This window comes from Cajanus cajan, chromosome 4 (assembly GCF_000230855.2).
Source record: "Cajanus cajan strain Asha chromosome 4, NIPB_CcT2T_4, whole genome shotgun sequence".
Classification (NCBI taxonomy): Eukaryota; Viridiplantae; Streptophyta; class Magnoliopsida; order Fabales; family Fabaceae; genus Cajanus; species Cajanus cajan.
Window position 1 is genome coordinate 70,770,188 of NC_138520.1, and position 14,868 is coordinate 70,785,055.

The 14,868-nt window shown below is 28.5% G+C and overlaps 1 protein-coding gene across 6 annotated transcripts; it reads left to right on the top strand.

Annotated features, from left to right (window-relative positions):
• The first annotated feature begins 3,782 nt into the window (after window positions 1–3,782).
• Window positions 3,783–8,025, top strand: LOC109802295 (rop guanine nucleotide exchange factor 3). 6 transcript variants are annotated; one of them, XM_083072966.1, is made up of 9 exons: window positions 3,783–3,800; window positions 4,461–4,769; window positions 5,123–5,242; window positions 5,556–5,710; window positions 5,799–5,873; window positions 5,969–6,262; window positions 6,556–6,711; window positions 6,906–7,250; window positions 7,702–8,025. In XM_083072966.1, the coding sequence occupies exons 2-9, from the start codon at window positions 4,496–4,498 to the stop codon at window positions 7,822–7,824; spliced, it is 1,542 nt and encodes a 513-aa protein (XP_082929092.1). In that variant the 5' UTR covers window positions 3,783–3,800; window positions 4,461–4,495; the 3' UTR covers window positions 7,825–8,025. The 6 variants fall into 6 exon arrangements, with proteins under 6 accessions (XP_082929092.1, XP_082929091.1, XP_082929090.1 ...); XM_083072965.1 differs by lacking the exon at window positions 3,783–3,800 and adding an exon at window positions 4,073–4,090; XM_083072964.1 differs by lacking the exon at window positions 3,783–3,800 and adding an exon at window positions 4,097–4,377.
• Window positions 8,026–14,868: the final 6,843 nt, after the last annotated feature.

Genomic DNA, 14,868 nt, shown 5'->3' on the forward strand with positions numbered 1-14,868 from the left:
TGTGGTAAAATTCGTTACGGATAATAAATGGATAGGCTAATTGGGTACTCGTGGATAATGGAGACGGATAATTTTTTACCCGTTTATAAACGGGGTGAGGGCGGATATGATGATATCTATACCCGCGGGTACCCATTTAATAATATTTCTTAAATATCCTAATTATCCTTGTACCACATAACTCTAAAACTACATTCTCTCATCTTATTATTTTTTTACAAAAGTGAGGTTGATAAAGTTACCAACATGTGTTAAGCATGTTATAGAATTATGTTGGATGTAATTTGATTAATTTTCTAGCTTTGATTAGACCAATAAAATTTATGTATTTTAAGTTGTTTACTTTCGTTTGGAATTATGAGATTGAATTATTGTAGCTTTGTGATGAGACTTTATCTTATTTGTGAGATTGATGTATTTTAAGTTATTAATTATCTTATATTTTTATTATTATTTTAACAAAATTAACGTTAAATACAAGTTTAAAATTAACATTGAATTTTCATTTTTAATATTTCAATGACATTAAATATACTTAAAATTATTTGTAATATAATTTTTTTAATTTTTTAAAAAATTTATAAATACTCATGGATATCCATAGATATCCGTGGGTATTCAAGAAATTTATGGATACCCGCTTAATGGATACCCGCACAGATATGGGGTGGGTATGAGGCTAATTTTCATCTAGCGGGGCGGGGGCGGGTTTACTATTACCCGCCCCCATGGGGCCCCATTGCCATTCCTAGTCCCTGCTGACTGTAATGGAGAATACCCGATTTGATCAGGTACGAGTACGGATACAGGTAAAACCCGATATATTAAACTGGGTATGGGTATATACTTACTCACCCCGTACCCGTACCCGTCCCCATCCCCGTTTTAATACTCATTCCTAATTTAATTGAAGATGGGGACAGGTATCATAAAACTCATACCCGACGTGTCTCGGTGTCATCCCTAATCATTTACCATTATTCACAACGCAAGTTTTTATCGCGCTTAGGGATTCACCATATTCGGGTTCCAAGAGAGTCAAGTCCATCAACACTACTTGTAGTGCATTGTTCTTCATCCATTGTGATTAGTGGTGGAGCTTCACGCACAAAAACGCTTGGAGGGGGAAAATTTACCAGAAAAATTAAGTTTATTATAAATTGAAAATTTATATGAGAATAAGTAGTAAAAAAAATCAAAAATTCTTATAAAGCTTTCAATAAGAAATAATCAGAGTTTTACAAAAACCGTGGCAAAATTTGAAGAAGAAACATAAAGTGTAGACAAAATTCACAAGAAAATCATAAAATTAATAGAAAAAATGTGTGAAAAAAATGCATGAGAAAATTTTGCATGCTCGAGAAGCTTTCTTGGCCCGTAATAGGATGAAGTTATAAAAGTCATAAATTAAAAAGATTGTAAAAAAAAAAAAAAAAAAAAAAAAAAAAAAAAAAAAAAACAGACTTAAATCATGAAAATAAAATTAACTAATTAAATCCATAATGTATAAAAATTGTTATCTAATCAGTCAAGATTTAATGATATAAAATTTTTTGGACTTGTGTGGCCCATAATAAATGTTTAAACTATTTTTTTTTTACAAACACTTGTTTAATCTATTGTTATATAAACCATTTCATGTCTACAAAAGTAGGTAATCTATCTAATGCTTATTTTTACATATCTCTTACAAAATATTGACTTAGGTGTTAGTGATTATCATATGTATCACCATCAATCATAATTGCTATCACACCGGAAATGATCTTCCTGGAGCTTCTAGTGTTCACCCACTATAACAAAATTGTCATATAGTGACACACACCCTATAGTGACACTATACATGTCACTAAAAATTACTTTACCCACACAATAACTACAATATATGTTGGTATATTATTAAAAAAGTGTGGGTATAGACTATAGTGACACACAAAATATGTTGTTAAATCTCATCTAAAATCAACACTAAAATTGTGCATAACTATATGTCAAATAAACATATACCTACATATATTGTATCTATAGTGACACTTTTTGTATGTCGCTATATGTAACATTTCTTGTAGTGACCATCCGAACAGTTTTTGCCAACAACGGCATAGATAATATATAAATGCAACCTTGAAATGCATATCAAGAATTAATTTAAGATTGTTCTGAACTCTTAATTTGTGGGAAATGGGGTGCACGTCTTAGTACCTTCAATAGAATTATTTTTCATTTTCTCTATAAAAATAGCATATGATTAGCTAGCATTAATTATGATCAAATAACTAGTCATAATCAATTCAGCTCACTCCAAAAATAAAACGCTAATATAAACATGCATTTCGACAAAATTAATGTTTTTTTCATCAATTTTAATATTACTCACATGTGTGGCTTAATTTCTAACTAATCCTGATCCAAACAGACTAGCTACCCATGAGTTATACTAAATTTTCATCAAGAAAAGCCAAGTGGCAACAACAGGATCTTAATTATTTCTAAATCTTAGTCATAATAAGCTTGATTAGGAGTCTTTATCTTAAATATTATTAGATGTAGACAGCTAGAAGGGATTTTATGTGGTAATAATGAACATATTATATAAATTTCAGAAGGTACTGGAATTATTATGATGTAGACAGCTTGAATTTCATGTAAATGCAGAAACTTGTTCTTGGTGATCCTGCTGTTCACATGTAACTGTGTCTTAACCATAATTCATCAAACTATTTCTGGAATTCTAAACAAATGTCCAAACAAGATTTTATATATATATATTAATGGATATATAAAAAATAAAATTGTAAATTTACAATCATTAGTTAAATTTCGCTTATCATATTTTTTTTATACACATAATGTGATTTTGCCACATGCCACATACATGAATGAGGGTGTTGTTTCATATAGAAATGTCCAACTTACCTAACATTTTTTTTTCTTAAATTTTTATATTTTTCATCAATCTAGCTAGGAAATGTCAAAAAAAATGAGAAATATAACAAATTAGTTTTCGAAATTACGGAACATTAATTGCGAAATATAACAAACTAATTTATGAAATTATCAAAAGTTATTCATTTTAATATTTATTTTATAATTTTAAGAACTGAAATGACTATAATTTAATAATGTCAATGAATAAAAAATTTATCGTTTTTCTCACCATGTTATCAAAATAAACTATCCTTAAATAATTAGAAAATCTAATGATATTTTGTAATTTCAGAAATTCAATCAAGTAATTTCATAAACTTACTTAGTGTATTATTAAAAATCATAATAAAGAAACTGAAAAAAAAATCATAATAAATACTCAATAATTTTGGACTAAAGTTGTGGTTTTGTCCTTTGGCCGGAGGCTTCCTTCGTGATCAGATGCATGCAAACGACATTCCTTTTTTCTAGTATTTTCAAATTCAAAACAAAAGTATAAGCAACCGAGACTTTCCATTCTCTAATATTTTTCCATTTCTATAATTTTATATTATTTCTTTCTTGCTTTCATCCAAGTTTATTTAAAATTCAACCATACAAAAGTATATGCAAACGACTTTCCATTTTCTAATATTTTGCGCCGATTTGCATAATTTTATATTATTTCTTTTTTACAATCTAAGATTATTCAAATACAATTAATAAAAAAAAATTATAATTTAATTTGCACACTATCCTCTGAAGCAAAAGTCTTGTATTTAATTAACATTTTTTTCAACTATATATATATATATATAGTCTGAAGATTCTCATCTTAGCTTAATTTTCAACTGGTACAGGCCTTGCATTTATCCTCTGAATCTACCCAAGAAGTGAGCAATTTCTGTAACTTGATTATTCCTTTTTAGTTGTACAATTCAATGATTAATTTATCATTACAGTAGAAGGAGGCCAATAATTAATGTTGCCTTTTGCATGGAAAAGTGTTGAGGGAAGAAGAAAAAGGTACAAACGCTTAGGAGGGAACTGTTTCAAACCTTGTTAACTATTCATAGTTCAAACTTCAAATTCAAATCCAACACATTAAAAGCTAACACCAGAAAAGAATTCCGTGGACCCTTCCTTTTTATGCCAACCGTTATCTTTGAAGTTTTAAATTTCAGTTAGTTTTATCCTCGGAAAGTTGTCCAACATTGCTTTTCCTTTTAATTTTTTGTTCCCTTCTCACAGCCCTTTGCTGCGTTCTTCAGTGAACCATTTTGGGTCTCAACAGAAGGAGGACAAGACAATAGCATTCAAATTTTTCTGCTTTTTCTTTTGATCTTACCTTTTTTTTTTTGTTTCCTTTTTGTTTTCTATATCTATAGTTTGATTTCAATGTGAATTGTGTGTTTTAAGCTGAGTTCTATTCTATCATTCTATGACATGCTTTTAAATCTTTTATATATAGTATGTCTCAAAGTGATAATGAAGTAATGGTATTTAGAGGCCACAAGCTCAACTTGTGACTTGACCCTCATGTTTATGTGCAGGTTTTGAGAAGTTAATCACATATTCTTGAGCTAAGATGGATAAATCATCAAACTTTGATGAAAACTCTGATGTGGGGGGCTATCACCCTTCACCTTCCAATACTCCTGCTTTTTCCACAATGAGTGGTGATTCTTTTGCGTGCTGCCAAACTTGGACAAGCTCAGAATCTGAGACTATAGATGAGAGCAGCTATGCCAGTGAACCTTCACCATCTCGGTGGAGGGCTAAACAAGATGTTCTTTCAAAGCTAGGAATGAAGCTTCGCAAGCATTCAATGGATGATAAACTTGATGCCTGTGAGGATTCAGGTTGGTTTGCACTTTGCATAGCTTGTGTGGTTATTTGTTACTCCCTTCCTCCCAAAGTTACTGCAGTTTTAACATTTAAAAAAATATCTTAAAATTTCTAGATTATGGTTATTTGTTACCCTCTTATAAATTCTTCAACCACTACAATTAAAAAAAAGATCATTTGTTGAGAGAGTGAGGTTAATTTAGTAAAATTGTATAAAAAGTAGTATATATTTTTTGGTTATGCTTAATCTGTATGTAAAAATCTTAAACTGCAGTTATTTTAGGATTAAGAAAGTAAGTTTTAGGACACTTTGAAAGAGTACAAATTTCAATAGTGATTGAGTTTTTTTTTTTTTCATACACATTAGCCGAGCTTGAAATGATGAAGGAAAGATTTGCAAAGCTTCTGCTGGGCGAAGACATGTCTGGTAGTGGGAAAGGTGTTTGCACTGCTGTTACAATCTCAAATGCCATTACCAATCTCTATGGTAATTTTTTAACAGTGTCAATACTCAATAGTATAGCCTCATAAAAAAGTTTTTTATATCTGATGTGCTACCTATACATTATCAAACACACACTTTACTATTGCCTAAACTTTATTGGTGTTCAATGTCCACACAATTATGAACGCAGACTCATTAAATAAGAAATGAGACATATCATTTCAAGAGTTCCAATAAAATTCAACTTTTAATAGTGTTGAAAAGAATGTTTTGTAAAATGTAAGGTGGTAGCATTTCTCACATTTGATGGTTAAATTTATTGTCCTTGAATATGATTGATGTGGAAATTCTGCAGCAACTGTATTTGGACAAAGTTTAAAGTTGGAGCCACTAAAGCCAGAGAAGAAGGCTATGTGGAAAAGGGAAATGAAGGTTCTTCTATCAGTGTGTGATTACATCCAAGAATTTGCTCCAACAGCACAATATTTAGAAGATGGCACAATTGTGGAGGTGACCATTTCTAATGATAATTATAATTTCAATGGAACTTGTGTGGCATCTCCAAATGTATGTGACATGATCTGATGTTCTCTTTCAGATGATGAAAAGCAGGCCAAGGTCAGACATCTATATCAACCTCCCTGCTCTCCAGAAGCTTGACACAATGCTCATAGTAAGACAAACCTCAATTGCTTCTATGTAACATCTCAGTTTTCAATTTTCATCAAAACTTTTTGACTTAAATCACAAACACAATATTGTTTGCAGGAAATATTGGACACTTTCCAGGATACTGAATTTTGGTATGCAGAGAACATACCAGGGAATTCAAGTCGTTTACGTGGTGGAACCTCTTTTCGAAAAGTTGTTCCAAGGAAAGATGAGAAGTGGTGGCTGCCAGTTCCTTGTGTTCTTCCTGGTGGTCTCTCTGACAAGTCAAGAAAGCACCTGATTGAGAAAAGGGATTGTGCTAATCAAATTCATAAAGCAGCAATGGCAATAAACAGCAATGTTCTTGCAGAACTAGATATACCAGAAACATATATAGATAATCTTCCCAAGGTTAGTCCTCATTGGTAATCCCTATTGTTAAAGAAATAGTTTCTGTTTCTGAAAGTCAATTTGAAACTTTCTGCTGAAATCTCAAAATTAGTCTAGTTATGAAACATGGTTGAGAAGAGTGATAAGAGAAAAATAAAATTGCTATTTGATTGAATTTGAATGAGTAAAGGTAATTACATCAAGTTTATAGGCATTAACCAAGTAGTAACTAATTAACCAGATAGTAACTAATCTCCAATCAAGTAGAATCTCCACTAAGTACATCTCTAACAAGTCTGCATTTTTTTTGCCAGCTGAAATTCTATTGCCAAGTGATTGAGGATTCAATTAAATGTGACCCCATAAAGCAAATGTCTTGGAATTTTTCATCAAATTTCATAAGCCTTTTATGGAAGCCAATAATAGCAGCTGAGACTTGTAGGAAACGGGATGATATAGTTTCATTTAAGGTACCAATAGCGATCAAATCCGATTAGATCTATTAATCTTATGCCTATTCCCTTTAATCATAAAAATTCAATGACTGGTTAAGTTAATGCAGGAGAAGAATTGATTTCATGTTACTATAGTACATGCATTCACATCATTTTTATCAAAATGACTAAACTCTAATCTTACTCTTTTCGAACATTAATTTCTTCAGAGTGGAAGATCAAGTCTAGGGGACTCAATTTACCACTACATGTACAATGCAGACAAGTTCTCACCTGAACAACTTCTTGACTGTCTCAAAATAAGTTCTGAACATGAAGCACTTGAGCTAGCAGACAGGGTTGAATCATCAATGTACACGTGGAGACGCAAAGCTTGTCTGAGCCATTCGAAGTCATCATGGAGCAAAGTAAAGGATCTCATGGACGACACAGACTATAAGGACAAAAACTACACATTAGCTGAGAGAGCTGAGTCCTTATTGTTTTGCCTGAAGCAAAGATATCCTGAACTTTCACAAACTTCTTTGGATACATGCAAGATCCAATACAACCGGGTAAGCTTTTGCAATCTACGAAGTTATGTCATTTATGCAGCATTGTGAAATAGTACAAGGCTATTATATTATTATATTCTTTTCCCTTAAAACCAAATAAAGAAACTTTATCTTTTATCTATGGACATAGTTCATGCAATATTTCAAAGTTGACAACCAAAAACTAATTTGTACTCATAGGATATGATTTCTACTGATTAAACATTATTTTAACACTACAAGAATCGACACTAGACACTAAGTCGACACTCCTCTTGAAAAAAATTATATCTCTTCAAACAAATACAAAAAACCTATCTGGACCAAGAGACTTGGTTAAATAAAGAACAGTTTAGGACACCATTATGTGAATATCATCTACTTATTATAGAGAAAGGATAAGATAGATGTGAAGTAAACATGTCTGAATTTGAGATCAAGGACTAAGAATGATGCTTCTGATCTTTTGCAGGATGTAGGGAAAGCAGTACTAGAGAGTTATTCAAGAGTTTTGGAGGGCCTAGCTTTTAACATTGTTGCATGGATTGAAGATGTTCTTTATGTAGATAAAACAATGAGGAATCGAGATGTCTAGAACCACAACTTGGTTTTACAACCGCATCCTAACACTTGTTTTCCTTCCAACAATCTTTGTGGTAAACTATATCTTTGGTAGAATGTAGACAGATAGTAGATGATTGATTGTATGAAAAATATATGCACTTGTATCTGTGTGAATTATAGTTGTTAAATGTACTAAAGTAAAAAAAACAGTTTTCACATTCTTTAAGCGTGATTTATAGCGGCTTCTGAAAAAATTAAGGATTCAACTCCTTAAAATGAGTAACTCGTCTTAGAATGTAATAATTCAGTTTAAAAGATACTTAAAATAAGTAATATCAATTGTTGATGAGAAAATTAACAATTGCATGTATATACATAATAAATTATATGTTGTTGAAATAATAATGGTTGATTACATTTTCGAAAATTAATTTCGAGGACATCTAAAAATTTCTGAAAAATACCTTCAACTAATTTCTGAGAAGGGTTTTTTTTTTTTCAAGAAAAATACAAGAAACTCGGAGGAGATGCGAAGAGGAAAAAAAAAAGTTACAAAATGAAAAGGCCTTTCATATAACTCCAACTTAGTCTGTTAACTTGTTGAACTGGATGTTTCGGCCTTTGAATTCAATGAAATTTGAGCTACACCGTCACTGTGGATTGATCGTTAGGATTAGAGGGTCACTGTGAATATTACTTACCTAATTATATATACATGCATGAGGTCCAAATGTTTACTTAACATTGTAATTCAACCTACCAAATCCCTTAAAATCACTGCAGCCGAACGAATGTGTAAAATTACAAGGACAACTGCCCTTAGTGATACATATATGTAGCCTTCAACAAGTAAAAAAAATTAAGAACAATTTCAAAAATAAACATAATTACTTCATTCTTGCTAATAAAAATGACTTCAGAGTTTTTGTTCTCGTTTTTATTTCAGGATGCTATATAGTCAATGAAAGTTATTGCTCATGTTATATTGATCACTTCAAAAAAAAAATATCAAGTATCTAGCTTAATTTCAAGGGTATTTTTATTTTGTAATGAATAGTTTTGTATAGGTACAAATTCTATTTTGTAATGAATATATATATATATATATATATATATATATATATATATATATATATATATATGAAAGATGATAATTTGATTTTGTATATATCATTTGTTAGAGTGGTTTTAGTATTAGTAATTATTTTGAAATTATTAAGTTTTTATTTTATTACGTTTTCTTGCTTTGAGTCAAACATTACTTTCTATGTTTTTTCGTTTAATAAAATTATGGAGTATTGTGAACTCTTTCATATAAGGTATCATTTAGAAAGATTTATTGTTTTTTTTATAAAATTGTTGAAGTTAAATTATTTGTTTGTTTTATTTATTTATTTATTTGAGGTAGAAGAATATCACAAAGGAAAAGGAATGTATTAGAAAATAAAAAGTATGTTAATTACATAGATTTCATATTAATTTATAGAAATCAAACTTTTTACTAAGATAATTTATAATAACTTATGCACATAAAAAAGAATATTTTATTTTCATTAATATATTTCTTTTCGCCTATATAAACAAAGATTCACAGCAAGAAAGGATTATCAGAAAAGAAGTAATGTCTTAATTTTTACTTATTGGCACTCTATCATCTTAAATCAATCATGATTATTACGACGTTACGAAAATGATTATTTTTTTTTCTTAACATTATATATATATATATTAGTTATTTATAATTTATCTTCTATTTCAATTATTTTATATTTTCTTTTATTTAAATAAAATATATAGAGACATAAACTGTCTCAACTTCATAAATAATAATAATAATAATAATAATAATAATGATGATAATGAATTTAGAGATGTCAGAGTGAGTCTAACTTCAATGAATCATCTCGTCTCACTACATATTCGAGTCATGTCGGATTAGAAAAAATAGTGTACCAATTTTAAAATTAGTAGTTTACTTGATCCGTGAGGCAATAGGTTCAAATCAAAATGAGTTGAGTTAACTTGTTTAACTCACAACAATAAAAAAAAATAAAATCTATGTTTATGTTTTGTGTAGTTGTCATTTAAAATTTTGATTGATATTTTCTTTTGTAGTTGTATTTAAATTAATGATAGACTTGATTTTTTTTATTGAAAAAATTATAAATCTTTATTTTATTTGATAAAAAAGATTATTAATTATTTTGTTTTTGTTTTTAATTTTAAAAAATTTGATAAGTTAATCCACCTAACCCTCTAACCCATGGTAGGTCAAAACGGGTTGAAATTTTTCTAACTCATAAGAAAATGAAAACCAAGTTTGATTAATCCATTTAAAATATCAATCCTTGTTAAGTTAACCTATAAAAGCCAAATTAACTTATTTTGAAACCTTTAATAATAATAATAATAATAATTATTATTATTATTATTATTATTATTATTATTATCATCATCATCATCATTATTATTATTATTATTATTATTATTATTATTATTATTATTATTATTATTATTATTATTATTATAACATTTGTCATCCCATTTCTCAAGTATAGAATTCAATTAACTTGATGACTCCAGTCATTTTGGTTTCAATTAAAAAATCACGCTCGGAGGAAATCACAACCGTAATGAAAATACGAGGATGATTAAAAAAGAAGCGTGCTCAATCTTTTTTTTTAAATCTTTTTTACTTTCTTTTCTAATTTGAAAATTTGTCCATACAAAGTGATTGATATGATAATAACATTGAGAAGCATTTGTCAACATGCACAGAGTACCAAATATTAACACAATAAAATAAAATGAAATGCAGAAAATAACTACAAAAGCCATGAGAAACACTTGGCAAAATTAATTCATCACTATTTATTAATAAGCACTAAGATAGGGATCTCGATCCCTTCATCTATACATAGATTAGGAGCAAACAATTTTTTTAGGAAAATTATTTTTAGATATATTTTTTAAAAAAATTATTATATTTAAATATTTTTAAATTCAAAATAATTTAAATTAAATAAATAAAAATAAAAAGGCCTAAAAAAATATGTAATAGATATTGTTCATCGTCATATTTCTAAAAAATAAAAAATAATTTTCCTAAAATAATATGTAATAGATATTTTCTTAGAAATAAAATATATCTGGAAAAAATTATATAACTATTTAACAAAATAATAATTTTGACCTAGTAGATGCAATAAATTAAGAAAAAAGTTAGGAGAATCAAAATAAAAAAATTAATAAAAAAAATCGTAACAGAATGATCAGTTACACTTTTTAAAAATCAAAATTAAAATTAAAAGTAATGATGTAATTAAGATGTCATTTTGTGATTGGAGGGACAGAATTTGAGACAGGAGTTAGATTTTGATCTTGTTAATTACATAAATTTCATATTAATTTATAGAAATCAAACTTTTTACTAAGATAATTTATAATAACTTATGCACATAAAAAGGAATATTTTATTTCCATTTATATATTCTTTTTCACCTATATAAACAAAGATTCACAGTAAGAAAGGATTATCAGAAAAGAAGTAATGTCTTCATTTGCCAAAAGAGTTTTGGTACTTTGGTTGCTTACTCTACTATCATCCCACAATGTTTTGGGAGGTAATGATACTGGAGTGCAATATCCTCGAGGCTTTTCTCTTTTTCCCACAATACATGTAAGGGTTACAAATACTTTAGAAGGAGGACTAGACCTAACCGTTCACTGCAAATCTCGAGATGATGATATTGGAGTGCAATTTCTTCATCCCAATGCTTTTTTTCAGTTTAAATTTAAGGTTAACTTTTTTGCAACAACATTGTTCTTTTGTGGCTTTAGATGGAAAGATGCCTTTCATTGGTTTAACATATATGATGCAAACAGGGATCAGAATAGATGCAAGAACTGTTATTGGATTGTAAAAAAAAGTGGACCATGTTTGTTTGCAAATGACAATTCAACTGATTGTTATTCTTGGAATAAGTCATAAGAAGGAAAAAAAATTTGTTTGCTCCTAATCAATGTATAGATGAAGGGATCGAGATCCCTATCTTAGTGCTTATTAATAAATAGTGATGAATAAATTTTGCCAAGTGTTTCTCATGTTTTTTTGTGGTTATTTTCTGCATTTCATTTTATTTTATTGTGTTAATATTTGGTACTTTGTGCATGTTAACAGTAGTACTATGTATTAAAGGCTCCTCAATGTTATTATCATATCAATTATTTTGTATGGACAAATTTTTAAATTAGAAAAGAAAGTAAAAAAGATTTAAAAAAAAAAAAAATTTGAGCACACTTCTTTTTTAATCATCCTCGTATTTTCATTACGGTTGTGATTTCTTCCCGAGCGTGATTTTTTAATTGAAACCAAAATGACTAGAGTCATCAAGTTAATTGAATTCTATACTTGAGAAATGGGATGACAAAGGTTATAATAATAATAATAATAATTATTATTATTATTATTATTATTATTATATTATTATTATTATTATTAAAAGTTTCAAAATAAGTTAATTTGGCTTGTATAGGTTAACTTAACACGGATTAATACTTTAAATGGATCAATCAAAGTTGGTTCATTTTCTTATGAGTTTGAAAAATTTCAACCCGATTTGACTTACCATGGGTTGGAGGGTTAGGTGGATTAATATCAAATTTTTTAAAATTAAAAATAAAAAACAAAATAATTAATAATTTTTTTTATTAAATAAAATAAAGATTTATAATTTTTTCAATCAAAAAAATCAAGTCTATCATTAATTTAAATACAAATACAAAAGAAAATATCAATCAAAATTTTAAATGACAACTACATAACATAAAAATAGATTTTATTTTTTTATTGTTGTGAGTTAAACGAGTTAACTCAACTCATTTTGATCTGGACCTATTTGTCTCACGGGTCAAGTAAACCGCTAGTTTCAAAATTGGTATATTGTTTTTTCTAATCCGACATGACTCGAATATGTGGTGAGACGAGATGATTTATTGGAGTTAGACTCACTCTGACATCTCTAAATTCATTATCATTATCATTATTATTATCTTTATTATTATCATTACTATTATTATTATTATTTTATTATTTATGAAGTTGAGACACTTTATGTCTCTATATATTTTATTTAAATAAAAGATAAAATATAAAATAATTGAAATAGAAGATAAATTATAAATAACATATATATATATATAATGTTAAGACAAAAAAAAATAATCATTTTTGCAATGTCGTAATAATCATGATTGATTTACGATGATAGAGTGTCAATAAGTAAAAACTAAAATTTAAATTAAGGTCATTTTTAGAGTTAAATAAATGTAGTTATTAGAAGAGATGAATGTATTATTAAAGGGCATTGACTATTAAAAAGTGGAATCAAAAATTCGGTATCCTTTTTATATTATTATTATTATTATTATTATTATCATTATTATTATCATTATAATTATCACGATTATTATTATTATTATTATTATTATTATTATTATTATTATCATCATCATTATCATTGTCATTATCATTATTATCATTATCATTATCATTATTATTATTATAACATGTATTATATCTTTCTTTAATTATGTGTTGTAGTGTTTTAAGGTGTGTTGTTGAGAAACTCTGGGAGTTACGGAACTCCTAAGAAGTCTTTAGATATTTTAGAAGGTTTCTCTAAACAGAGGTCCAATTTGATCACGAATTGATAATATATAATGTTTCTTTTGAGATTTAAACCTTCTAATAAACTCATTTCTCAGAAAACATAGAAAGATAAACTACAGAGAATGACTCTAAAATTATTATTCTTCTTTCTTCTTTCTAGACTCCTCGAAGGCATAAAAGATTCTTGTTGATCAATTGAGTTGCAATCCAAGGTTGTTGAAGTTGAGGATTGGATTTGGTGCGAAGTAGCTCAAGGATGTTCCTTTCTTCTTCTCCCTTCTCAGTTCACTTTGACTTTGAGCTAAGAGAAGCTAGTCTTGATCATTGTTGATTGTGTGTGGTCTATGTTGATTTTCACTTTGGTAGGTGCTTGAATTTCAAATATTGGTGGTTGTATTAGTTGATTCTAAGAATAAAAGGTGATATTGGTGTTTGTTCATGATGTGAAATTTGATGTTTTGATCAAATTGTATGTTGCATGTTGATTTTAAGATTGGATCGATATGAGTTGTTCATAATGAATATATATAATTTTTGTTGTTGCGTGTTTGGATTTCTGGTTTTTAGGTGAAAGGAAAACAAATTTGTGATCTACTATGAGTAGTATTCATCATCACATGAAACATGTCTTGATGGCACCGAGCATGGCTCAATTCAGGGGCCTATATCTCACTTGTATTGAGTGTAAAATTAGTTGTGCCAAGTGTGAGGAAAAGGAAAAATCTTTGACTCGGCCAAATTAGGAGTAGTTTGAATAGCATTGGACATGAGATGAGAGAATTAACTTTTCCTGAATTGACATTGGGCGCTAAAGAAGTGATGTTTGGCATGAGGAAAAAGACTCATTTTTGCTAGGAACAAGATCATGCATGAGACTTTTCCATGCTAGGCGCGAGGGCCCAAGGGTCACTATCTCATCCACGTCGAGCGTGATTAAATGGTGTCGGGCATGGGTAAGGCAGAAGACTCCTTACTTCAATACTATGTATTAAAGGCTCCTCAATGTTATTATCATATCAATCACTTTGTATGGACAAATTTTCAAATTAGAAAAGAAAGTAAAAAACATTTATAAAAAAAAAAAAGATTGAGCATGCTTCTTTTTTAATCATCCTCGTAGTTTCATTGCGGTTGTGATTTCCTCTGCGCGTGATTTAGTAAATGAAACCAAAATTACTGGAGTCATCAAGTTAATTGAATGATATACTTAAGAAATGGGATAACAAAGGTAATAATAATAATTATTATTATTATTATTATTATCATTATTATTATTATTATTATTATTAAAGGTTTCAAAATAAATTAATTTGGCTTGTATAGGTTAACTTACAACGGATTGATACTTTAAATGGGTCAATCAAACTTGGTTCATTTTCTTATGAGTTAGAAAATTTTCAACTC

Coding starts and splice junctions, on each gene's coding strand:
- LOC109802295 (XM_083072966.1), top strand. CDS start 4,496: ATGGATAAATCATCAAACTTTGATGAAAACTCTGATGTGGGGGGCTAT. Junction 5,711..5,798: donor AAGATGGCACAATTGTGGAG/GTGACCATTTCT, acceptor GTTCTCTTTCAG/ATGATGAAAAGCAGGCCAAG. Junction 5,874..5,968: donor AGCTTGACACAATGCTCATA/GTAAGACAAACC, acceptor TATTGTTTGCAG/GAAATATTGGACACTTTCCA.